General features: G+C 53.0%; 1 protein-coding gene across 5 annotated transcripts in view; it reads left to right on the top strand.

Moving 5' to 3' along the window:
- The window catches only part of PEBP4 (phosphatidylethanolamine binding protein 4), a 259,785-nt gene extending 235,198 nt beyond the window's left edge, over positions 1-24,587 (top strand). For all 5 annotated transcript variants that reach the window (XM_055299807.1, XM_055299806.1, XM_055299805.1 and 2 more), the window contains 3 exons: positions 10,656-10,701; positions 13,166-13,279; positions 24,296-24,587. In XM_055299807.1, coding sequence (XP_055155782.1) covers positions 10,656-10,701; positions 13,166-13,279; positions 24,296-24,444 — 309 coding nt within the window. In that variant the 3' untranslated portion in view covers positions 24,445-24,587. The remainder of the gene's footprint in view (positions 1-10,655; positions 10,702-13,165; positions 13,280-24,295) is intronic.
- Positions 24,588-25,221: the final 634 nt, after the last annotated feature.

Raw genomic sequence — 25,221 nt, 5'->3', positions numbered from 1 at the left:
GGGTATGCATGTGTGTATGTGTGCCTTGTGAGTATGTATGTGTGACTGTGTACAATGTATGACTATGTATAATGTGAGTACGTGTGTGTGCATGTGTGTGCATCTGTAGGACTGTGAGTTTGCATTGATGAGTGTATCATGTGTAAATATGTGACTATATATAAGCATGTGTATGTATGTGTGAGTACATATTGTATGAGCATATTATGTCTGTGTGTGAGTGTGCATATGTGAGATGCATGTAAGTGTGCATGTAAGCACATTGTATGTGTGAACATATGTATATGTGAATGTGTGTGCTTAAGTGCACAAGTGCAGAGAGCTGTGTATCAAGATGTGTGTGAACATGTGAGTGTGCATGTGTGTGAGCATGTGCCTGTGCCTGTGTAGACGTGTGTATGCGTGTGTGCATGTGTATGGGTACATGCATAAGTATGCATGACAGCTACCTATGTGTGAATGTGTGTGCATGTAAGCACATTGTGTTTGTATATGAGCATGTGTGTGTGGCTATGGACATGTATATATGTGGGTGTGAGGGGGTATGTGTGGCACGTGTGCCTAAGTATGTGAATGTGGAGGTCATGTGTGGACATGTATATGTGAGCATGTTGAGCATGCATGTATGTGAGTGATGGGTGTGCACAAATGGACATGAGTGTGTGAAGATGTGTGAGTGTGTGTGACTCACTGTTTTCCCCTTTCCCACTCCCATCAAGGAACCCAGCCCCTCCCCAGCTCCTGAGGCTCCCGGGCTCCTGGCTCAGCCCCTGCCACTCCCCTTCCTCCCCACCAGTTTTGGAAAGGTCTCGCCACAGTTTTGTTTCCCTTGCTCCCATGGCCAAGCAGTTTCTGGCCCAGTTTCCACCCAACAGCAGAGCCCAGCCATCCTCCTGCCTCCCGCACCCAGGATCTTCTGTCTGTCCCTGTGGCTGGACCCCCATCAGAGCCCTTCCTCCCCAACAGCTTGACAACTCGTTCTCCTGTCCTTCACTTGCTCTGTGACTGTGTGTATCTCGGGGGGGGGGGGGAGCGAGGAGCAAGGAGCGAGAGAAAGAAGGAGGCCGGGCTCAGATGGTGTCATTAAGAGATATTAATGCCCCTCATCAAGGCATATTAATAAACATCATGTGCCACGCGCTCTGCGCACCCCGGGTGAGTGCAGACCCAGCAGGACGGGCCCACGTTCACAGCCCAGTAACCTCCAAGCCCACGGCACAGCCATTAGCCTCATGAGGTTGACCCTGCCAGGAGACTTCTCGGGTCTGCCGCAGCACGAGGGGGCTGGCAGGATGGGTTCCCGGTCTCCTCCCCACCCTTCCCCCAGTGGGTGGCCCGGGGAAGGGGAACCACGATGACCCTTGCACTAGGATGGCACTGGGGGGCTGAAGAATATTTCTCTTCCTAATTTCATCTTGATGACAGCCCCATGGGGAAAGCAGGGGGGCAGGCATCATCGTCATTGCCGCTCCGTAGGTAGAGCAGCAGAGACACCGAGAAAGTAAGTGTCTTGCTCACAGTCATGTAGCTGATTGGTAATGACATTGGACTGAAGCCCAGTTTGCCCTTTCGGATGGCCGCGCGAACAGCTCAGTCGCTCATGCAGCAGGGCTGCCTCTAACTGGATGGCACCCCTTCCCTAGTTCTGTGGCAGCTGAGAAGGAGACCATGAAGCACGACTCCTTCAGCAGGGCAGGCGACCTCTGGCCTCCCAGGGGTGCCTCTTGTGAGGGTTACTGCCCCTGAGCAGGAAAGGTCCCGGAAGGCGGGGACCAGAGGGAGCGAACTTGTACGAAGACGCCGGCGGAATGCCTGGGCATTGGAGGCACCCGGCAAGAGGTGTTTCCCTTTCTTCATGTGGTGACCACAACCACACAAATATTAGATTATTGGCTCCTAAGGAGGTTTGAGCAGGCACAAGGCCAAATGGCCCATTCCTTTTATTTGTTTTTCAGCATCACAGTCTGGTGCTGTAGCAGGGTGCAGAATTGGTTATTCACTGTGACAACGGCAGCGGTATTTAAAATTACGTAAGGTAGTTCCATTGTGTGTGTGTGTGTGTGTGTGTGTGTGTGTGTGTGTGTGTGTGTAAGAAGATAAGAACTAGTGTTTAATAAGATCACTAACCAAAGTAGTTAAGATCAAAGGCGTTGGGGCACTGGAAGTCTAAGATTCAAGTGATCAGGGACGTGTGCTTACGAAGAATAGCCAGTTCTCTACATGATTCCAGATAATTGAGGCATTCCAGAGACCCGCTTTTGATTCTGAAAGCCTCGGCTTTGGTTCTAGGTATCTAGAAATGGCAGTCTCTAGTCTCAACTAACATCGACGCATAATAATTATACTTAGCTATCAACTCAGGATACTTGCTCTCGAGCTATCTTAATAGATCTTGTCTATTTCTAAGTGGAGCAGATTCAGGAAAACTATACGTTGTGTTCTTGATCCTGTTTTCCTTCCCACTCCCACTCTCTAACCCTGCCCTGGAGCTGCATCCGGGGAATAGGTGACCTGTGACAGGCAAGGGTCGAAGAGTAGCAGCTCCACCTCCTGAGGTCCAAACCAGTCTGTGAGCTTCAGACACTGAAAGCGGCTCAGGCGGATTATCTGAGCAGGAGGTCAGAGGGGAGTCCAGCTAATGCAGGCCCCAGAGAGGACCGGAAGCTCAAAGCTGGCACCTGTGGGACCAGAAGCTTTGGGACAAATGCAGGGAAGGGAGCCATGGTGTTCTCAGAGCAGTTATCTCTACAAAGAATGATCAGGGGATTCTTTTTCTTTCTAGTTGTTTTGAGTGTGTGTGTTTTCAAGCTTTTCTGCAAGGAGGTATAGTACTTTCATGATCTGAAACAAAGTTATCATTTGTACAGGGAGGTGTTTGGGTTTGGGGGCCCCAGAGTCACCCACACTGAAGGAAGCCATGGCGATGGAGTACAACTCCATGCAGCTCTGACCTGCTGTATAGGCAGTGCCCCAAGGCCTGGCCCTGTCCAGGTACTCCCTTGACCAGAGGCAACTCCACTGCACCCCCCCATAACTCTCCTGGGCACACAGAGGCTGAGCACGTGGAAAAAGTCTTGCCTTGGGTCTATGGACCCAAAGTTTAGGTTGACCCAAAGTTTTGATTCTCAGAAGCATTGCCTGCCATTGAAAACTAGCCCTAGGTTACATTTCCACCCTTGTCTTGAGCTTTCTTCCAGACCCACCTGCTCTCCTCACATCTTGTTTGCATAATTATCCATTATTAATGCAGTTCCCCTTAATTAACTAATTAATCAATTAATTAATTCAGCTGCCCCTTCCCTATCTGGTCTCCTAGAAAACTGAAAAACTCCTACATATCCTTTAGGCCCAGATAGGATAGCCTCCTTTCTTTCTTTCTTTCTTTCTTTCTTTCTTTCTTTCTTTCTTTCTTTCTTTCTTTCTTTCTTTCTTTCGAAAATCTAAATTAAAAAAATCTAAATAGGGATCCCTGGGTGGCGCAGCGGTTTGGCACCTGCCTTTGGCCCAGGGCGCGATCCTGGAGACCCGGGATCGAATCCCACGTCGGGCTCCCGGTGCATGGAGCCTGCTTCTCCCTCTGCCTGTGTCTCTGCCTCTCTCTCTCTCCCTCTGTGACTATCATAAAAAAAAAAAAAAAGATTTAAAAAAAATCTAAATAAATAAAAATCTAAATAAATAAAATCTTTATGAAGATTTTATTAAATCTTAATAAAATCTAAAAAAAAGAAAGAAAGAAAGAAAGAAAGAAAGAAAGAAAGAAAGAAAGAAAGAAAGAGAGAGAAAGAAAGAAGAAAGAAAGGAGGCTATCCTATCTGGGCCTTTCTTTCTTCTTTCTTCTTTCTTTCTTTCTTTTTTTTTTTTTTTTTTTAGATTTTATTTATTTATTCATGAGAGACTCAGAGAGAGGCAGAGACATAGGCAGAGGGAGAAGCAGGCTCCTTGCAGGGAGCGCGACGTGGGACTCCATCCAGGGACCCCAGGATCATGGCCTGAGCCAAAGGCAGGTGTCCAACCACTGAGCCACCCAGGTGCCCCCTACCTCCTTTCAATAGCTTTTCCTGATCACTTCCCCCAGGCAGCTACAACTTCTATTCTCTGAACTCCTCCAGCCCTTCCTTGTAGACTTCAATTATGTAGGCTGATAATAGAGTTTGTTTTTTCTTCGTTGATCTATCTACCACCCTAGACCATGAGTTCCTCAACAACATAAAGTGCTCCTCATTCATATTTCTGCCTCCAACCCAGCGCTTCTCATTCATTGGCTCATTTATCTACCCATCTTCCCAGCCATCATCCCTAAGGGCCAGCTCTACACTAGATGTTATCACATACACACAGGTGCAAGACAGCATGACTTATTTGGAAACCACATGTACTTCCACATTGCCCGGAACAAAGGGCCTGGACAGCCTGTACTTTATAAGCCACAGACAATCTTGACCTTGGCCTTGGGAAATCTTGCCCCTTAACCCAGTGTCATGAAGAATGGTGAAGCCCTGAGTGAAGCTCCTCTCTCTTATCTGGGTAATTACTTAGTTATAAGAAGCAGATAATCTCCACCCCCCTCCCTCAGCTATAGCCCTCCTCTCCCCATTTTGGCATCTGGAGTCCCAGGGAGGTAACTGACTCCAGATCCGAAGACAGACTAGGAGTCAAAACCCAGGGGTCTGTTGCCAGTCAGTGCCAAGATACCAGATCTTCAGGCCACCCACTGGCACGTTCTAAAGACTGTCACCACCCAGCCCCACTGCCCATGAAGGCGCCAGGAAGAGGCCTATCAGCCCTTCGATGTTAATACTTCTTGAGGGAGACTGGTGCACAAAATAATTGGCCATCCTACACCCCGGGGTCTAGAAGCACTCAGCTCCCAGGAGGGCTCAGGTGCGTGACTCCTCCTCACCACTTCCCACAGACTCCATTTCACCTACCTCGGTGGCCGGCCCTTCTTTCCCTGGCCTCGGGGCAAAAAAAAAGCAGGCCACAGGATTAATTGATCACAGCCTCTCCCTTGAAGCAGGCACCAGTCTCCAGAGCTGGGTCCTCTCCAAGCTGGTGTGAGGTGGCCTGGCAGCCGCAGCCCCTGGAGACCTCGGAGCCCGGGAGCTGTCAGTGCCTTCCACTCACTTACCCCTTCTTAATTGCAGAATACACAGATTGCTGGGTAGCACTTTCCAAACTTGTGCCTTTTCCTGGATCCTTTGCCACTTGGCAGCTTGCAGGCAGCTGTGCAAAACAGCAAGGAGCTTTTTCATTTGGTGCCAGCGTCAGAGAGCCTGGAACTCTGTTTCCGTTTCCCTTTTTTTTTTCCCCTTCCCGCCCCCCCCTTCCCCACCAAGATCTGTTTCCTTTATGTCTCCATTCACTCTTCCTCATCCCCACATCTTTCTGCACCTCACCTTTCAAGTTAAGGACTCTTCTGACAGCCCCCCCCCACCCTGCCCTGTATCCACATGCCCCCACCCCACCCCCAGAGATCAAAAAGTGAAACTTCCCACTCTGCCCGAGGTTTGCAGCCAGGCAGGAGAAGTGATTGAATCCTCCCATCTAGATGGGAAGAAGTGGGGGAAGAGATTAAATCATCTCCCACAGACTCTAGGAAATGTGCTGCTGACCCTCTGCTCCGGGGGTCAGCGAGCCCGAGTACCTGGGGCCTCCACGAAGGCCCAGGTGGGCGGACAGTTGCCTGTAGGTAATTGAAGGGGAATGAGGACACTGTGCTGGCTTCCCTGCTGGGCCCAGCGCTGAGCCTTTCCCTACTCATCAGGCTGCACAACCCGAATCTGGCCCCCGTGCTTCAAGAAGCCTTCACCTGAGGCTTCTCCGGGCTGGGGAAGGGGTGTCCCAGGACCCTGGAGCCTCAGGAAATGTAACTCTCTGGCTGTCCCCATGGACAAGAAACAAAGAATGGAGATGTCTTTCATCTAATTGGCTTGCCTCTTTGTGGTACTGTAAAGGCTTAATGTGTTGGGGATCTCTGGGACCCTGCCTGGGAGGGCAGAAGGATCCAGGTCCAGACAGTAGCAGTGTGGTCCCATCAAAAGACACTGGGACAGGGAGTCAGGAGTAGAGGCTTCTAGTCTTGGCACTGAGGCCAGCTACCTATGACACCGCAGACAAAGGCTTCATTCATCTCTACTCCTTCCACAACTGTCTATTTAAGCTTGGGTTCCCCCAAAGCAGAGCCCGAGACAAGGAGTCTAAAGCAAGTAGTGTATTTTCAAAGGGACGTGAGGAAGCACCAGTAAAGGACTGGGTGAGACAGGAGGCTAGGAGCAAACGAGTTCCACGGTGGGTACCCGGAGGCAGTATGAAATATGCTACTCCATCATTCCCCCTAAGAGGCAAGAAGCTGGAGTATTTGTGCACCATTTCCCATCAGCCATTGGTTAGGAACTGTTGCCAGAGGATGTTAATACCCCAACACGTCTGCTCTACTGTGCATGTGGTGAAGCAGGCTCTGGAGGCCAGAGGTGACTCTGGGACCAGGGGAAGCAGATTGGAAGTAGAGTTGGAGAGCAGCGAGGTAGCAAGGGCCAGGGAATGAGCCAGAGCACTGGCAACGTCCCCTGCCCCTGCTCTGTGCAAAGCATCTCAAGGGCTACAAAGATGGGAAGGATGCTGTCCCTGCTCTTGAGAGGCTATAGCTTCTCTGAGTTGCTTCCAGTGAAATGGGAGACTGATCTCTACCTTCCCAAGCAAGGGCTGCTGTGAGATGGATCCATCGGTTAGAGCTCTAGAGAAGACATGCTGGAAGCTCATTATGAATGTCAGATAACAGTAGGGGGAGCAGACCCCAGCTTCCAGCACCGTGCTCTCTACTTGACCAGAGACCACTTGGTCAGAGCAAGTCTGGGAAGATAGTCTGTATCTGCCCTGGACCAAGAACAGGGTCGCTGTGACTCTCAGTCGGGTTTTTCTCTGAAGCATCTCACATGCCATTTCCAAACTAACTTGACAGAGAAGCCATGGGTTCTGAGGCATGAGAGAGTTGGAAAGGAAATCTCATATCTATAAAGCCAGAAATTCCTCCAGAGTGTCCACAGAGTAAGCTTCTTCTTTGCAACTAGAATAACATGTGCCTCTTCCAATGACAGACAGTCATGCACAGAGCCTCCATGCACACGCACCCATGCACACATGCGTGCCCACACACACTGAGGGCCAACTTCTATGAGAAAGATGAGACTATTTTTTTTTCAAAGAGGAGACCAGTCATATCCTAAGCGTTTCAGAGTCCTACTGAACAATCTTCCAACCCCTTCCTCCTGCCCTCCCCTTGACAGAGGATGCTGATAAGGAAAAGAGGTCATCTAGTCTCTGACACTTAGAAGGGCTGCGGACATCCTCCCAAGCACGCAGCCCTAACACCTCGGGTGTTCCTGCACTGATACCCTGAAAAAGCCATTCTGGGCTTTCCAGCGTTCTTAGGGATCAGAAACCTGCCAATTTCTACACTGTTTATAATTTCTATAATTATTTCCTTTTTTTAACCTTAGCATTTCAACAAGCTCATTTTGAAAATGTCAATCTGTCTTAGCTATACTACGGGAAAGGCGGTTTTGTCTAGGCTGGGCCCATCTGAAAGAAGAGCAGGATACCTAGGGGAGGGGGGAAGGCCAGGAAGGTGGACGCCAGGTGAAGAGGCCAAGGTGTAGGGGAGCTTTCAGCAGCCCCTTCCCTGCTGTACGCTCTCTTTCCAAAACTGTCTCAGACTTGATAGGTGTGGGATCTGTCCCTCAAATGCTGGGTTCAGTGCCCACCCTCAGGGCCCTTTCTAGGAAGTGCTCAGAATCAAAGATTTACCCCACCGTACCCCCACCTTGCCAGAAAGGTTCCAGAATTTCATCCATCCCCAGAGATTTCCAGCTTTCTAAGGTCATCTCAGGTTAAATAAGGTACTCCAGTCCATGGAGACACTTGAGGAGAGCTCATGATTTCATATGGAGGCTGGGGAGTGGGGGGTAGGGAACCATGTAACCACTTCCACTGCGGCCCCAGGCCTCCCAAGTAATATCTGTGTTTTAATAATAGTCTTCTTAAAAACCATGCTGCCTGGAGGAGTGACGGGACTGTCATGACATTGTAGAAAAAGCATAGGATGGCACTATGGGTAAAAGACATGAGATCTTGAGCTAGTGGGTCTCAAAAGTCAAAGGGTCTAAGGCTCTTTCTTCCTGGAATGTTCTGGGATTCTCCCACTCACAGCCCTGTGGCTCTGGACAAGCAGTTTGAGCTCCTTGGAGAGTCAACATTCTCACCCTTTGACTATGGCTTCCTAAGACCCCTACCACATATTAATTGTATGGTAGAAAGCTTAGCACACACCAACCCCCTGCAGGAGAGACCAGTGAGGTTCATGGCCAAAGGAAACTTAGCCAATCCTCAACCCAGCTTGAGTAAATACCAGTCACACAGACCACAGGCTCTGCAAAGGGTTGGGGGGGGGGGGCGGGGTGCAGTCTCTACAGCCTGATCCTCCCTTAGAGCCTTCCTTCCCTGCTCATCCTTCCAAGGACCAGCACCTGTCCATAGGGCAAGCTCCAGAGAGACCCCAAGAACTCTAAAGCCATCAATGCCCTCTGCTCTCAGCTACCCCAACAGTTGCCTCAGCTGAGCTCAAGGGCAGCTCCCCCAGAGAAGGTGAGCAGGAAGGGCCGCTGGCTTTACTCAATGAATCCACAAGTGTGCGGGTGTGCGTACGTCTTTGCCAAGCTGGCCCCAGTTGATGAGAAAAGACTCCCCGGAGTGAAAGAGGGGAAGGACAGCCTTTCCACACTGATCAAGGCTACAGATCAGACTTTCCACATTGCTCTGCACAAACTCCCTGACCTTACGGGCCCCAGCCCCCACCCTCAGCCCTCCCTGCCCTCACTCAGAGGAGAGAGGCCTGTTTATCACTCTGGGTGGGACCCAAGCCTGTGGGGAATTAAAAAGAAACAGCCAGCTTAGGTTGCTATTGTTTTGTTTAAACAAACCGCTGGCTGGGTTGACTTGGAGAGGAGTGAGGGGGTGGCTGGGAGCGCAGAGCAGGCTGGGCTGGGCCGCCCTGGGCTTAGCCCCCATCTCTCAATCATGCTAGAGCCGCCAGAGAGCCAGACAGCTATTTTGGGAGAGTGGCTGCTAGGGCCTGGGCCCTCACATCCTCTCCTGAGCCAGATGGGTATCAAGGAGAGAGGCCTCCATTCCCCAACCCCTTTCCCCTGCCCTGGTACCCACTGGCTTCTCAACCGCTGGCCACAGCCGGGCCCCATGCCAGCCCTGGGTAAGACAGGGCCTGACACTGCTGAAAGTGGGCCAAGGCAGAACTGGCATGAGCCCTGCTGTTCCAGGGACCAAATTTAAAGTCGGCCTGGATGCTCCTAAGCAGACAAGACTGGAAGGCGGGGAGTTGTTGCGGCTTGCTGGAAGGGTGCCGGAGGACAGAGATCTCACCTGCTCAGGGTGAGGAAAACCAAGTGGGAAGGCGGCCCAGGGTGGAGGGCCCCATTCTGCAGTCTCCCACCCATTGTCCCAACCAACTGTCTCCTAACCTAGACAGAGACAAGCCTGGGGGAGGAGATGTTCTATCCAAGGAGGCCCAAAGTAAGAACAGTTGGTAGACAAGCTACAGCACAAAGGGGAAGACATCAGGAGGCTTCAAGAAGGGGGTGGGGGGTGAGGCTTTGACTGTGTAGCAGGTAAACCCAACTAGGAGTTGGGTCCCCCAGCTGACCCTGAGAGTCTCTGCAGAGAAATGGGAGGAAATCTCACAGCTCCCCACTCCCAAACCCTCATCCTGAGCACCTCTGAGAGGGGAAGTAGCAGAGGCTACACCAGGAGGGCTTGGTGGAAAGGTGGCCAGAGCACTGTTAGGTGTTGGCAGAACCAATGAAAAGCCATGCTAATCACCATCATTAAGGCCATAAAACCCCACACCTAGGGGCCCCCGAGCTGTGGCACGGACCCAGGGGCCCGGCTCCAGTCCCTTTCATCTAAGCATCTCCCAGTCCTGCACAAACAATAATTAGCACCCGCCCCCAGGATCGCCTCATTATCCCACAGACGCGGAGCAGAGGGGAGAGGGGAAGGGAAGGAAGAAGAGGGAAACTGAGGCCAAACAATCTGCCCAGGGGTTATGGGCTGAGTCCAGTCAAGGCTGGGGAAGAAGCTGCCTCAGAATCAGTGGCCTCTGCCCTTCTGGACTCAGGCAGCCATCAGCCTAATGTTCTGAAGGCCCCAAAGAGAGTCTGAGAGGCTGGGTTGGCTTAGCAAGGCTGGGAGGATTGTCAACCCCTGCCTTAGATCTGACCAGACCCCATGGGCAGAGACCTGTATTCCATGCCCAGTCTAGGGGCACAGGTGATAGGAATGGAGCGGCCCTTCCAAAAATGTCCTCTCGCTCTCTCCAGTGGTCATGGCATCCATCTCTTCCTCCCAGGCCACCCTCAGCAATGCCATGTCTATCCTCTCTCCCTGGACCCCCTGAGGCACCATTTCAAACCCCATAGTCCATGGCAACATGTCCCAGGAGCAGTCATACATGTTCCTACTCTCCTATCTTACTCCCTTGGGGAGAGAAAGAAGTTAGCAAAACCCACTTGGACTGAAATGTGCTGGTGGTGTGGCCTTCTGCTGCCCCAGGGGGAACCAACACCTATGCCTGTCTCTCATTTCAGGGCATTGATATAAAGAAAGGGAAGCTCCAGGGCCAGGAGTTGTCACGTGAGTACGACCCTCCCACATCCCTTGCCCCAGCCAGGGCAGTGGTGATGACCACAAGAACCATAATAATGCAACTTAATGTTGAGACTTGGCGGTGCAAAAGTGCACACAACCTAGGAGTTTACTCATACTAACTGCTAATTTAATGGTCACATTGGTCTTTGGAGGCTGCTTCCACCAGCATCTCCATTTTATTTTATTTTATTTTATCTTATATTTTATTTTATATTTTATTTTATTTTTTAAAGATTTATTTATTCATGAGAGATACAGAGACAAAGAGGCAGAGACATAGGCAGAGGGAGAAGCATGCTCCCTGTGGGAACCCGACATGGGACTCAATCCCAGGACCCCAGGATCACACCCTGAGCCGAAGGCAGACCCTCAACCACTGAGCCATCCAGGCATCCCAATATGTCCATTTTAAAGAGAACGAAACCCAGGAACAAACCCACCTGACCCACGGCTCACAAGGAGTAAGGGGTGGGGCCAGCATTCAATGCAGAGGTCTGCGGGGAGAGCCCCTGTAACTGTTCTCCTGGAGGGATTGGCAGGGTCATTCCCTTCCCTAGCCTGCCTCCCTGCGTTCCCCTGCACCCAGTGCCACGATGCACTGGCATGAGGCTCCAGAGACCTCCCTTTTCTCCCGATGCCCGCCCTTCCCATCCCTATTCATCCCCAGTTCCATTCGCCCTCGGACTCCCCCTGCAAGACCATGCCCTCTACTCAACTTGAAGGGGATGCTCAGGTGCGGACCTGGCCTCTGAAAAGGACCAAGCAAAAAAGACAGATGAGCCCCATAGTCCCACAACACAATGTGAGGTCAGACATCAGATAGGCCTGGGTTCAAATCCCAGCTTCACCACTTCTATGGGCCTGATTTCACCTCTCAGAGCCTCACGTCCTCATCCAGAAAATGGGGATAACACTCATCTTACCAGGTTATGGCGAGGATTAAGGAGATGTCACAGAGGAAGGTACGTAGCCAGGGCCTGGCATCTAGAAGTGGCTCAACATGTGTGTATCCCTTTCCTTCCTCCTCATGACCCCTCATCTCTACTTCTGGGGAGGATGATTCTTCAGGAAAGCCCTGGTGAGAGGGGTACAGTCTCCACTCCCCTGAGGACAAATTCCCAGCTGCATAGAAGCAGTGAGTTCCAACTGCAGCCTCATGCACACAGAATCACGGACACCAGCTCTTTGGCAGCATGGAGTGTGCCCACCCTCAAGTGCACTTGACAATCCACGCATTCACCAGCCTTGCCAAAAGCTGACCCAGCCACTTCTGTTTCTCCACACACCATCACACCAGTTCTAGCAACACCTGCACCTGCACCAGTATAGACCCCAAGTCATACAAATTCACATGGCTCCTGGCACCCCTTGTGCTATTCTGACTCGGAGCACACACGTGCGCCTGTATCAGTCTGCAATCAGAAACTCAGGGAGAGATGACTAGGCAGGAATTCCCCTGGCCGTGAACATGCTGGAGGCCCCCGTGGCCGGAAGTGCACCATGAGGAACACTTCCAAAGGCTCCAAATAGCGAGTGGTTCTTGTCTAATGACCGGGAGAGGGAGGTGGCCATAAAGCACCGACACTTCCTCCCACCAGCATCCTCACTGTGAACACTCCATCCCCACCCACCCCCAGGAAGATTCCTGGCTCTTTAAAAGGGGAGATGAGAAGAGTGAAGGGGAGGAGGCAGAGGCACACAGATTGGAAGGAGGCCCAACTGGAACCAACCACAAAAGTCTGGCCCACAAAACCCCTGCATAGATTTGGGAAAGAAGGAGAGGTGCCCCAGCCCACTTCTCCTCTACCCTAGAAAAAGACCTATCTCCTGCACTGAGGGCAAAAGGGAGGGTTGATAGGCCTTCTCCTCCGGAAGAGCCTCATGCCTCGGCTCCAGTGCCCCGAGCACCCAGATCCTACACTTCCATGATCAAACCTTTGAACCGAGTCCCACCCACCCCCATAACCACTTCCAGATCCTCCGGATCCAGCCAAGAAATTGGCTTCTTTGGGAATTGAGTTCATAAGGAAATGCTGAAAAAATAAATAAAAATCCACTGCCAAACACTCGCACAGAGGAAGATGGGTTTCTCTTGAGGCAGGAAATCCATCAGGATACACTAAAGCAGCAAAGGGATAACACCAACACCCACTGGCCAAGAAAGGCCCGGGAGTCCCACCAACACCCAAAATCCTCAGCCAGCCCACACCTCGTTCTCCCTGCACTGCCCAAGATAAGGTGCTTCCTAAAAGAAGCTACTGAGGCTGAGATACTGTCAAAGAGAAATCCTAAAGGTTAGCAATGGGTAAGCTCCCAGCTGGGACCCCAGGAGAGTTGAGGGGGACCAAGAAAGGCACAGAGAACTCTCTTTTCCTCTGGCCCAGGGCAGCCAGGAGCCCCTGGGTACTGTGCACTGGGGGCCTACCCTCTGTCCTTCTTCTGCCCCTAGCGTACCAGCCTCCCTCCCCGCCAGCACAAACTGGCTTCCACCGCTACCAGTTCTTCGTCTATCTTCAGGAAGGAAAGAACATCTCTCTCCACTCCAAAGAGAACAAAACTCGAGGTAAGCCCTTCCCGTCTGCCAAAGCCAGTGTGAATTCTGGGGTGGAAGTGGATGCTTGTGCATGAACGGGGAAGTTGGGACCTTGACCCCTACCCATGAGCCTTGGAGGCCAGAGTCAAAGGGTGGCCTTTCTTGGCAGTAGACTGGAATGAGTGTCCTAAAGAAGGTGTTGGCATCAGATGGAATCTCCCCCAAGATGTAAGTCCCACAGACCAAGATGGTGGCTTTACTTGGGTGGGTAGGTCTATAAGGCCGGGTCCCAAAGGAAATAACTGGAGCCAGTGAGAGAAGCATTTCCCCAACTCAGCCTTGAATGGCATGTGCAGGCAGCTACCCTGCAGCACTTCTGCAGGTAATTGTACCCTATAATTGAGTCTGATCTGGGCAAGAAGGCCCTGGAATGCCACCCTGCCAGTCTGTCTTCATTGGTCGTTAATTGCTCTGTCTGCCCAGTACTACCTCAATGGCGCAGCAAAAACTTCCCCAGCCATGTGCCTTCCACTAGCTTCTCTGAGCAGCCCTTCTGTATCCTGGAGAGGATCCACTCCCTGTAGCCACCAGAGCTGGGGAGCGGGAAGACCTGTGGACATCTGGCCACTGCAATGCCTCAGGCGACTCACCTGACCCTGTGTGAGCCATGCCCCTCCTCTGAGCCTTGGATTTTTCTCCAGGAAAATGGGAAATAAAATATGCTCTGTGCACTCTATCATCTCCCCATTTGGGGGGAAGGGAAGATAACGTGGAACGTACAGATGCCATCTCGAGAGTACAAACAGCACATCCCCCAGGCTGGCAGGAGGGTGAGTGGGTGGGTGAGTGTCATCAGCCATTTGCTCTCACCCAGTGACCCTGACCAACTTCTACCTACTGGGAAGCCAGGGAAGGTATTGTTACAAGGCTGTTGCCCAAGGCCCCAGAGGTTGAACGAAGGAGGCCTTCAGGTGTGCTAAGCAGGAGCCACCAATCACAGAAGGCTCTGGGCTGCCCTGAAAGCAGAGTTGGTGCAACCTTTCCACTGGTGAACCCTCCCCAGGTGCCCTCAGCACCTTGCCAATCTGTAAATCTGCTTAAACTGCTTTCCCAGAGACACACTTGCAAATCTGGAAACAAAGAAAGACAAGAAAAATGTATCTTGCCCAAGCCAAGATGAATTTCTCCAGTTCCCTGGATCCGTCTCATCTAAGACATCGTGAGCTCCCTTCCACCGATCCAGGCACTGCACTTTCTGGGAGCTGAGAACTAGCAACCACCATGTTCCACCATGTTCCCCCACAGAGTAAGGCCCACCATGTTCCCCCACAGAGTAAGGCAGTGCCTCTGAGACCCATGTTAGACATCAAGGTCACAAAGCCCACACCCTGGGGGAGGGGAGGTAATGCTCAGGCTGTCCCCTGAAAGAGACCCCCACCCCCACCCCGGCAGAATCAAATGTTTTCTGAAGGGTGGGGTGGCAGGGGAAGGAGAGAACAGTAGGTTGTGAAGCCAGGAGGAGCATGAAAGGGGCAAAGGAAGAAGGGAGGGGCATGTCGCAGACACTTGGCCCTGCCATGGCTGCGGTCCTCGGGTTTGATCCTAGCTGGTCCTCCAGAAAACACGGTGGCTTGTGTGCCCCTCCCATGACACTGGCAGCAGCAAAGAGGCTCAAAACCTATCTAGACTGACACCCATTTATTGTCCCCCCAGTCTCTGCCCAAACCACAGTTTGTTATGCACACCCCTCAACACACACACACGTACACACATGCACGTGCGCACACACACACACATACCCCTCTGATCTATGTGAAAACTTAGGAACTGGGCTTACATCTGGGCAGTCTCTTGACTTCTGTGCCATTTTGCTTGCTGCCAGAAATGGAGGTGGAAAAATTATCCTCCCAGGTGAGCTCTCTGGCCGGGCCAGAGTTCCAATTCCACCATATGACACCTTCCAGTGCTTAGGATAGGACACTGATTCCACTGCACAGGGAATGTTCCCTGCCCTCAGGGGGCTTACAGTCTACTTTGAAAACACTTAAATAACAATGCAAAGCAGCTTATAATTAAGCACTTAATTGCATGTTTCTGGCTTTAAAGACAACTGGAGATTAAGTAGATTTAGGGATTGTCTCTACCTTCCTAGGATCCCCTTCCCTCCAAGAAGACACACCCTCTTTAGCCAGGAAGGGTGCAAAGGTATTTTACTGCAGGGTGAGGAGATCTGTACTGCCAGTCTCCAGCTAGTGATGTGATGTGTGGGCAAATCAGCTATCCTCTCTGAGCCTCGGTTTCCCCGTCTAGAAAATGAGGGGTTGGACCTAGATGATCTACAAGTCTGGATGGCCCTGAGGCTACATGGAAGAGGCGCGGCCTGGGCTGGGCCTCAGAGAAGCAGGACATTTGAATTCTTCAGTGAAAGAGAGAGGAAGCCCTGGGCTGGAGAAACCACAGATGCAAAGATAATTTTTTAAAAGTGAGAAGGGGCACCCCTCATGAGAGGCAATGAGGCCGTGAAAGGAGAAAGGGGGAAGCTTGCGCAGTTTCATGAAAGCCCAGCAGAGGCATGATCTGGGCAGGTACCGTGAAGTGCCGTTAGACATAGCCCACGGGAGAGGCGACACACAAAAACCACCCTTTAGAACTGACTAAGTTGGAGCGGTGGGCTGGACTCAGGGGAGCAACAGCACAGGAGGCCACCAGAGGCATGGAGATGTGTGCCTAGATGAACCTGGGGGGCCATGGCAGTAGCAGAAGCCGCCCTTGCACTTCGTTAGAACTCCAAAGGTCTGGCGCTCTCTGAAGCACCTGCACCGTGCTTGTGGATGCAGGGAGCCCCAGGCTGCGCCAGCCCTCAGGAGCCCAGGACCTGGAGCCAAGGAACACAGGCCCTGGGCCTTACTTTGGTCTAGTTTTCTCCCCATGGGAAGGTATCCTTGGAAAGACAGGGGAGTCCTAGGCTACATATGGTAGAACCAGCCACTTGTGTTTCCTGGACAAGGAAGACAGGGACAGATTTCAAGATTGAAAGGGAAAGCCAGTATGCAAGAGCCAGGTAGAAAGGCATCCCTGAAGGACAGTTGACTTGAGCCCATCCTATTGGGTCCTTTCCTCCCTAGGATTAGGTGTGAATGACAGTTTAGGATGAGAAGCAAGTGTGACATTATTCTAGTTGAACTTGTATGACCATGGGGGCTGGGGAACATTGCTCAGTGCCAGGGACTGAAACCCTCTCCAAGGTTTTTCGCTATTCTGTGACCTCAAGACAACAGATATGGGGTCAGCAGATGGGATACCTTGATATAGCCATTGTGTGGGCTTGGACAAGCCACTTCACATCTCTAGGCCTCAATTTCTACATCATCAAGATAAGGGATTGGACTAGCTGGTCTACCATTGATTGACACTTAACAAACTTGCTCCCAGCTTCCCAAGTCCCCCCACCTATCCCCAAATCCTGTGAGACAAGTGCAGCAAACAAGTGATCAGACTTGCCTAGCCCAGCCAACTCCACACACTTCTGAGTGGAAGCCCTCCCTCAGACGCTGATCTGCCAGGACCATAGCGAGGGCCCTAGAAGGGGATTTGGAGACACCTTGCTTCAAGTTTATGAAGCCCTGCCTTCCCACCCCTCCTGCCTTTACACAGCTCCCTCCTCTCCCTGCTGGTTTCCCCACAGCATGCTGGGCATGATTCACAAATGCCCTCTGCATTCGTTGGGATGATGTCGAGCATGTGTAAGGCAGCGTTGTAGGTGCTGTGGGCAGAGAAGCGAGCCGTGTGGACCAGGTGCCCGCTCCCATGGATGTATGCTCTCACCTGGTGTAGCTCTGTGGATAATTAGAGCTCACGGAGCCAGTGGAGGGAGAGACTCAGATAGTTGGAGCATGACCACATCCCAAACAGTGAACAACAGTGAAGCTAAGAGAGCTCTCTGACCAGAGCTGGCCCAGTTCCACTGACATTTGTCCCAAAGGCAACACCTCACCCTCCCAAACTTGGGTCTGCAACAGGACTTGCACATCTGCCTCCAACCTCTCCCAGCTCTCATACCCACCCCCCTGCACCTTCTATGCCCAAAGCCCAGAATCTGGCCTCGGGGCTCATCTGTGGCTCGTGACGGTTCACCCCTGCATCTTCTTCCGCACAGCCACCTTGGATTTGGCACCTAGGCTCCTACTACTTTGTAGGGGAACCAGCTGAATGAGTTGAAGGGACGTGTGCGACAAGTGCCCGCACACACAGTGCTGGTTCACACCCCATCCTGGGCCCCAATCTATATACCATGTGCTGCCAGACACCCACTAACTCCTGCTGTCTAAGTCCATGGTGGAGCCCACCATGCTCCCCCTCGGCCCACTGATCCGGGCAGACCATTTCTCCCATTCCCCCATTTCTCCCGCTCCCCCATTTCTCCCATTCCCCCATTTCTCCTGTTCCCCCATTTCTCCCATTCCCCGAGCTGGATGGCCCTGCCTACCTTCAGAACCCTAGCCCTGCCCTCCCCCCCCATGATGCTTTTCCACAGGGCGGTCTTTTTTTTTAATATTTTATTTATTCATTCATGAGAGACACACACACACACACACAGAGAGGCAGATACAGGCAGAAGGAGAAGCAGGCTCCATGCACGTAGCCCAACATGGGACCCGATCCCAGGTCTCCAGGATCACGCCCTGGGCTGTAGGCAGCACTAAACCGCTATGCCACCAGGGCTGCCCCTCCACAGGGCGGTCTTATCTCAACTTGACCCTGCCCTCCACTGCTGGTGTTCCTTCCACGTGCTCAGTGACACTGTGTTGTGGCTCCTTACTCACCCACTTTCATCTTTTTTGTATTACTCAATCATTTTTCACTTGCACGGGTCCCACTTCCACCATGAGGCTCTAAATTCCTTGAGGGAAAATCTCACCTCTGCCGGATATTTCCTCTTAACCACCTGGCCCTGTGTTCTGCCCACTGTGAACTTGCAGTCAATGAGGATGTTTGTGTAGAGGACACACCCACGTATGCACATGTACAAGCCACACACACACACACACACACACAGCTGTACATTCTCACACCCCCATATTCAATTCATCATCAACTTCCTTTAACACCTGAAAAGACTGCCACCCCTGTGAGCACCATGACCACAACTGACAATTTTGGCCTCCACATGCTCCCTGTCCCAACGACAAGCAGGCGGGAAGGACCCCTTGTGCCTAGTCTCTCCACCAGCCTGCCCTGCCTCTCCCTGGCTGTCCCTTCACTCAGCTGCCAGATCCTGTGGGATGCTAGGACCACAGCCACTGCTCCCACTGGGTGAATGAGGAGACTGAAGCCCAGAACCCTGATGGCTTAGGGATCCACAGTTAATAGCAAAGATCTCTGACTTCTGGGGCAAGGCTCTTTGCTCCTACCGCCCACTTACCCCCATTCCCTCTCCCCTCACCCAGACCACCAGACATCTGAGCTCTAGTGTGGGGATAAAGAGTGAGTAAGTCCATCCTAAAGCCCTGGGTGCCCTTGGCTAGCAGCAGCAGCCACCTGAGGCTGTGGGCTCCCGGGCCCCTTCCCCAGAGAAGGCTATAGCACTGTGTGGAGACTAGAACTCCCGGGGAACTGTGGTCTGCGTCATGCCACATCTCAGCCACCTGGCCCGGAGGTGTCACGAGCCAGCCTCACGGCCTCAAGCTCCTCTCACAAGGGATCTGGGGAAATCCCCTCCGTGCCCCACAAGATGATGTGCCTCTCCGAGGCAGTGAGCCCAGGATGGTGCCACAGTGCCAGGGGAGCTAACGAGCCACACCAGCCTCCGTCACCGCCTTGCTGGGGCAGCCTCGGAGACCTGCAGAGAGACTGTTCCTTGCAAAATGGGACAGGAGGGGTAGAGGAGGGTTCCTGGGTTCTGGACCAGGTGCCATAACCCACTCCCCAGCACCACCCACACCTGAATTGAGCAACTCCTGGGCTGAGACTTGCCACACAGCAGGGTTTAAGTCTCGCCTCTGGCCTCTAAATGCCTGAGGTGGCACCATGGGTGACTGAGACAATGGGCTTTGCAGGGGAAATGTTTGAAAGCACAAGGCAAGGGCAGGAAGGCAGCAGAACTCCAAGCAGTGTCAACATAGGAGACATTGATGGGGAGGGACAGAGGCTGGGAGAAAATCTTGCCAGGCCTGGTGGCAGCGAGGAAAAAGTACATGGTGTGGGCAAAGATGGAAGGAAGGGGGCCCCCGCCTGCAGACCAGCCCCAAACACACACAGAGACACACACAAACACACACAGCCCACTGCAAAACAGCCCCTCCCCCCTGCCATGACCTCCCATGGTGGTTCACCTGGCCTGGCCCCAGAACCCCCCGGGGCCCAGCCCCTGAGTCACTGTGTGGGCTTGTGTCAGGCAGCCCTCTTCTGCCTCCCAAGGGCCCCACCCACCTGGCAGAGCGGGTAGGACTGGGGGTCTGGCAGCAACCCAGATGGGGCCATCCTGGGCAATTCTCAGACAGGCACCCCGGCTGGGAACTGCCTGCACCCTCCACGGGCCGCAGGCAGCCCTCTTCAGGAAGCACGCCCCGGTCAAGCCAAACATCACCCGTCCAAGGCAGTATTGAACAGATCATCGGGAAACCACAGACTATCCCCAAATTTCAGCCAGAACTCCAGCCAGCTACCACCAGCAAATCCTGGAATTGATCACCGGAAGCTGAAATTGACAGCTCGGAGCCTTCTCGCCTTCTCTCCCACCCCCTTCCCCACCCGACCCCCCCCCCCACCCTTCTGGAAAGGGAGGCATGGGTGATCCATTTACTGGGTAAATAGGAATTGCACTTCTACTCTCCAGCCCTCTGGAGCGCTCCAGAAGAGCCGGGTAACCCCTGCCCACCTCCGGACCCTCCCCCCTCCCCCCTCCCCCAGCATCCCTATCCTCACTTCTACCAAAGTCAAAGTGGTCCCCTCTGCCCCAAGCCTCTCAAGCCAGCAGGATCAGCCACTCAGCAAATATTCTCCAGGAGTAATTGGATGTGATGGAACGAGGGCTTTTCAGCTCCTGAGTGGAAGTCTCCGGATGTCATTTAATGGCACAAAAAATAAGAGGCCCAGGCCTCCCGCCTACCACCGCCAGGACATCATTAATCTCAGCAGAAAGGCATCAGTGCTTCTATCATGCAGCCAGCCCCGCGAAGAACCAGACAAATTACAGACCTGAGCCGGGCGCTCGATGGGGCGGTTATTAGGCTCGTGTTCAATTTTTGTTCTTTCTTCAGGGCCACTATCCCCTGACAAGAAGCAATGGTGTCCCTAGGGAAAGGGGTGGGTGAGGTGGCGGGGAGACAGGGAAGAGGTGGCCGCCTTGGTTAGACACAACTCGCCTGCCTTGCAGGACAGGGCAGCTGCTCCTCACAATAGAGGCCCAAGCAGCTCAGCTCACAAAACAGCTCAGGGGAGGGAGACCCCAAGTCTCAGGACCCTGCCCACTTGTTCTGCAGCCCACCTGAGTGGAGGTCTCCGTCCCAGTGGGGGCTTCCCAACCCCTACTTCCTGGGCTGAGAGGGAGACGCTTGAGGGCCCCCTGAGGACCAAATGGCAAGTCAGGTGGGAGATGTCCCTTGGCTAGAGTGAGGACACACGGGAAACACTGCCCTGTGCCCCTGGGAAGTCTTAAGAATGAGCCTGCTAAAGAGACCAGGTGTGATGCTAAGAATGGGACCCCATCTGCCAGGAGCTGCAAAGTTGTGCTACTGGCCAAGGCCTAGCTTGTTACTAGTCCAGTGTTCGTTGTCTTGTATTATAAACCTGTTGAGGGAAGGAGTAGGACCTCGACGCAAGCAAATCCGCTGTATGCCCAGCAGACACGGGGAAGCAGCTATCAGTCGGGCCGTCAGATTGCCCTCAGCCCAGAGGTTGCTCGTTCTAGCAGAAGAGCCGTCCACCCCATTCCCACAAGTCCTCTAAGGGGGAGGAACCAGACCAGAAGAATATTTCTCAGTCCTGGGATGCCTATTTAACCCTGATAGGCCCAAGAGGGCTGTCCAATCCCATGTGATGAACCACTCCCAAACAGTGCTAAGCCAACCCCACAGCCTGGGGAAGCTGGGGGCAGAGAATGACTATCAGACCTGCCCCAGGGTGATTCCAGAACTTTCTAGCCATCGCAGCTCCTGAGACTCAATCTGGGAGGATGAGTAGCTGAAATCTCGGAGCCCTCTCCCAATTGTTGAAGTCACTGTCTAGGAGAGATTGGGCACCCAGTGGTGGCTCAGAAACCCCTGATGGCTTTAGGTAAGCTCACCCCGCTCTCCTCTTGGCCCATTTCTGGAATATCTCTCACATCCAGCATCCTTCATCACCAACATCTTCCCTATCAGCACCAACCAGTAGGGGAGAGACTGGCCTCTAGGCACAGCCAAGGCATAAGGCTTCCCGGGATGGGAATGGTGCCCCCAGGGTTGTGCAGAGAACATCTGGCACATCCTACACAGCAGCCCCACCCTGAGGAGACCAGGCCCCAGTGTTCCAGCCACTGGGCTGCTCAGGAAACAGGCAGCAGACATCCTCCTCCTTTCTCCCTCACTCACTACCCCTGCCCTGGGCCTAGGAAGAGCCCATCCTGGGTGGGCCCGAGGGTACGAGGGTACGAGGGGAGTGGCCTGCACCAAGACAGCAGCACCACCCTCTTCCTGCAGGGTAGCAGCCTCTGCAGCTCCAAGATGGAGCAGTGCCATACAGGATGGGACTTTCCTCCACATGGTGACCACGAAGCCACAGCCTCTGAGCTCCCCATCTCTCCCCACACACACCCCTAAGGGCCTGACTCACCCTTCTTCCTTCTAGAACTTGCACAGGGTCAGTTCCTCTTGCCCTTTGTGGAAGGAAATGGGGGTGTGAGGAGTCAGGGCCCAGCCAGGGGAGGAGGCAGTAGGAGGCTAGCAAGCTGTCCTCGCTCTCCTGAGGGACACGGGCTGGTTTGAGGAGCTGCCCAAGAACCACAGCCTTGTCGGAACTGTGACCAGGAAGGAGCTGTGAGGCCCTTAGGGCAATCCAAGCTCAATCAGGAGAAGTCCTCTGAGCTAGAGAAGGGCAAGGTCCGAGGGAGGGGAGCCAGGTCTCCCTCAGGGTACAGGGGATTTCTTTCCACCGCTCACCCTGATCTCGTGATGAGAGTTTCAATTCCTTCCTGCCCACCGAGGTTTCTTCCTGCCCTACTCGGTGGGGAAGGCCCCCTTGTCCACATGCCAGTCACATACCAGTTCACCCATGAGCACTTTTCCTGGCTTGCAAATGCACACACACACACACACACACACACACGAATACACACATGCACAAACTTTCCCAGGATCACGGTACCACCAGTTCTTTTCCAACCAGCCAGGCTCTCTGGGTGTGAAGACCGTGCCAGGCCAGGGCCTCCCTGCCTCCCCTCCCAGTGGAAGACCCCACAGCACTCAAACACCCACCTGTCGTCACCCAGCAGCAGCCTTCCCCCAGGAGAGGGTCTCCCAGGACCCAGGGCCTCTCTCCCTAATCTGAGCATGCAGTCACCAGATGGGACCTGTGGGGACCTGAAGAGGCCCTTCCCTGCATCCCTGCCCCTAAGAAGCATCCTCACCGGAACCCCATCTTGTGCCCCATCCTCCCATCTGTGCACTGGGGATAAAAATAGTCCCCCCTTGTGAGGATTAAGTGTATGAATATGCATGGAGTTCCTGGCGCATAGGAAGCACGATATAGATGTGTTATTACTATTATTATTATTTGCATTATCATTATTATTGTCTTGTTTCTTCGGATTAAAACTTTTTTTCCTTGAAAACACTTTTGAAGTACAAATAGCCCCAGGGTAGGGGAGGAAGGATGTTAAGTGGAAGAACAGCACTTCAAGGGACTTGCTATCTTCCTTGTTAAAAAGGGTAGCGGGTGCAGACAGAGGACCACAGGCAGATAAATGGCAGCTCTGAGAGGAATGCTCAGCTGCCACCCTTGCCCTGCTTTCTCTGTGCATATTCGAGATTACCCCCCCCCCCCCCCCGACCAGGAGGACCAGGGCAGGGCATATCAGTAACTGTCTCACTGTCTCGCTCTGCTCCAGGCAGGGTCTTCCCTGAGCACTCCCTCCACCCAAAGAAGGTTCGTAGATTTAGCCAAAAAGAAAAAGAAAACAGGATGCCCAGTTAAACGTGAATTTCAGATAAACAAGGAATGAGTTTTTAAGTATGCTTCATGCAACATGTGGGACGTGCTTATGAATTATTTGTTGTTTATCTCAGATTCAGGTTAAGCTGGACATCCTGTATTGTAGTTGGCAATTGTGCCCAGAGGGTGCCTGAGGCCCAGGGTTTGGGAAACAGGACCGTGGGAATACGTTTTTGACCACTTCCCGCAGCTTCTCCCCAGTGCCCGGGGCTATGCCCTCCTTGCCCTGCTGCTGGGCCTGTCCACACTCGCCCCAGGAGAGGCACCTCCCCCTGCACCCCTGTGCTTTCTCCCCTTGCGGAGCACCTGGGCACCAGCTGGGGACTTCTCACGCATGCTCTGCTCCCGCGGGATGCAGGTGCTCAGGAGTGAGGAGAGCCCTTCCCCTCCACCTCTGCCGCAGCTGGGCTTCTGGGAGGAGAATGGAAGAAGGACACGGATGCTTGGGCCAGTCTTAGCCCCAGCAGCTGGGGTGATCAGGCGTGAAGGAAAGAAGCATGTAGGCCTCAATCATGGGGTCAGGAGAGCCTGCGGAAAAAGAAGGGTGGGTAGAGGAAGTGCGCAGCCTACCCGACCGGGCACTTCCTTTCTACATGTGAGTGAGGAGGCAGGGTTATGGCAACCAAAGGCAGTGCTTGACCTAGTCCAGACTCAGTTCCCACTGCTTCTCAGGCACTCTGCTAACATCCAGCTAGGACCCAGAAGGCACGCCCAGGCGCTCTGACACCCTGGGCCCTAGGGCCAACGTCCTCACCTGCTGCCTCCACTTCCCCAGAGGTGGCCTTCCTCTCAGACCCTGCCAGCTCCCTGTCCATGGTTGTCTCTCACTGCCTTCCTCTGGTCTGTTTGTCCTTCCAGCCTCTTGGAAAATGGACAAATTCCTGAACCGCTTCCACCTGAGCGAACCAGAAGCAAGCACCCAATTCATGACCCAAAATTACCAGGACTCGCCAAGTTACCAGACTCCCGGAACAGGAAGCTCGGAGCCCAGGGACAAACCCAAATAGAGACAACTGCCTGCCAGACATCAGGCTTCGCGCTGCAGATGTGTGTGTCCACCATGCCCCGCCAGTCGGTCTGAGTGTAGAACCCTCTCTGGGTAGGGAACCCCTTCTCTCCCAAATTAAAAAAAAAAAAATCATCCAGGGCAGACTGGTTGGATGTGTTCTTTCCTAACCTGTCGTCTTTCAAAAACTGAGAAGAGATTAATCAATGTCCAGCCCTGGGGTTTTCCTATAAATGCGAGTTGGGGGGGGGGGCAGGGTGTTGGGGTAGATGGAGAGGCAGGAAGTGGGGGTCCCTAGGCCTCAACTGTCACTGAGGCACTGTGTGGCCTTGAGCAAATCTCATGTCCTCCCTAAAGTTCTGCTTCCTCGATTGTGAAACCAAGGTAAGATGGAGAGTTGGAGCAGTTGGTTTATCACCACAGTCCTTTCCAACTCTGACATCCAACAGATGTTGTTGGCACCTCGTACGCATGTGCCTGACCTGCTAGGTGCTAGGGATCCATATGTGAACAGGGCAGACAAAACCTAGGGCTTGCTTCAGGAGTTTACAGTCCAGGCTGGGAGGGAAAGGTTCATCAGATGGCCACAAGCAAATTGCAACGAATGTGGTACGTGTTATGAGGGTGTAAGGGGACCTGCTCTGCATGCCAGGGTGCACAGTAAAGGCCCAGGCAAGGCCTCTCAGAGGAAGTGGTGTCTAACTCAGGACTGAAAAATGTGGAAGGAGTTAACTGTGAATGGGGATGGAGGTGGGAGACCATGCCAAAGAGAGGGAAC

This window comes from Nyctereutes procyonoides, unplaced genomic scaffold (genome assembly GCF_905146905.1).
Source record: "Nyctereutes procyonoides isolate TBG_1078 unplaced genomic scaffold, NYPRO_anot_genome, whole genome shotgun sequence".
NCBI classification, from domain to species: Eukaryota; Metazoa; Chordata; class Mammalia; order Carnivora; family Canidae; genus Nyctereutes; species Nyctereutes procyonoides.
Note: the sequence above shows the minus strand (reverse complement) of the source record. Positions and strands in the feature narration are given on the sequence as shown.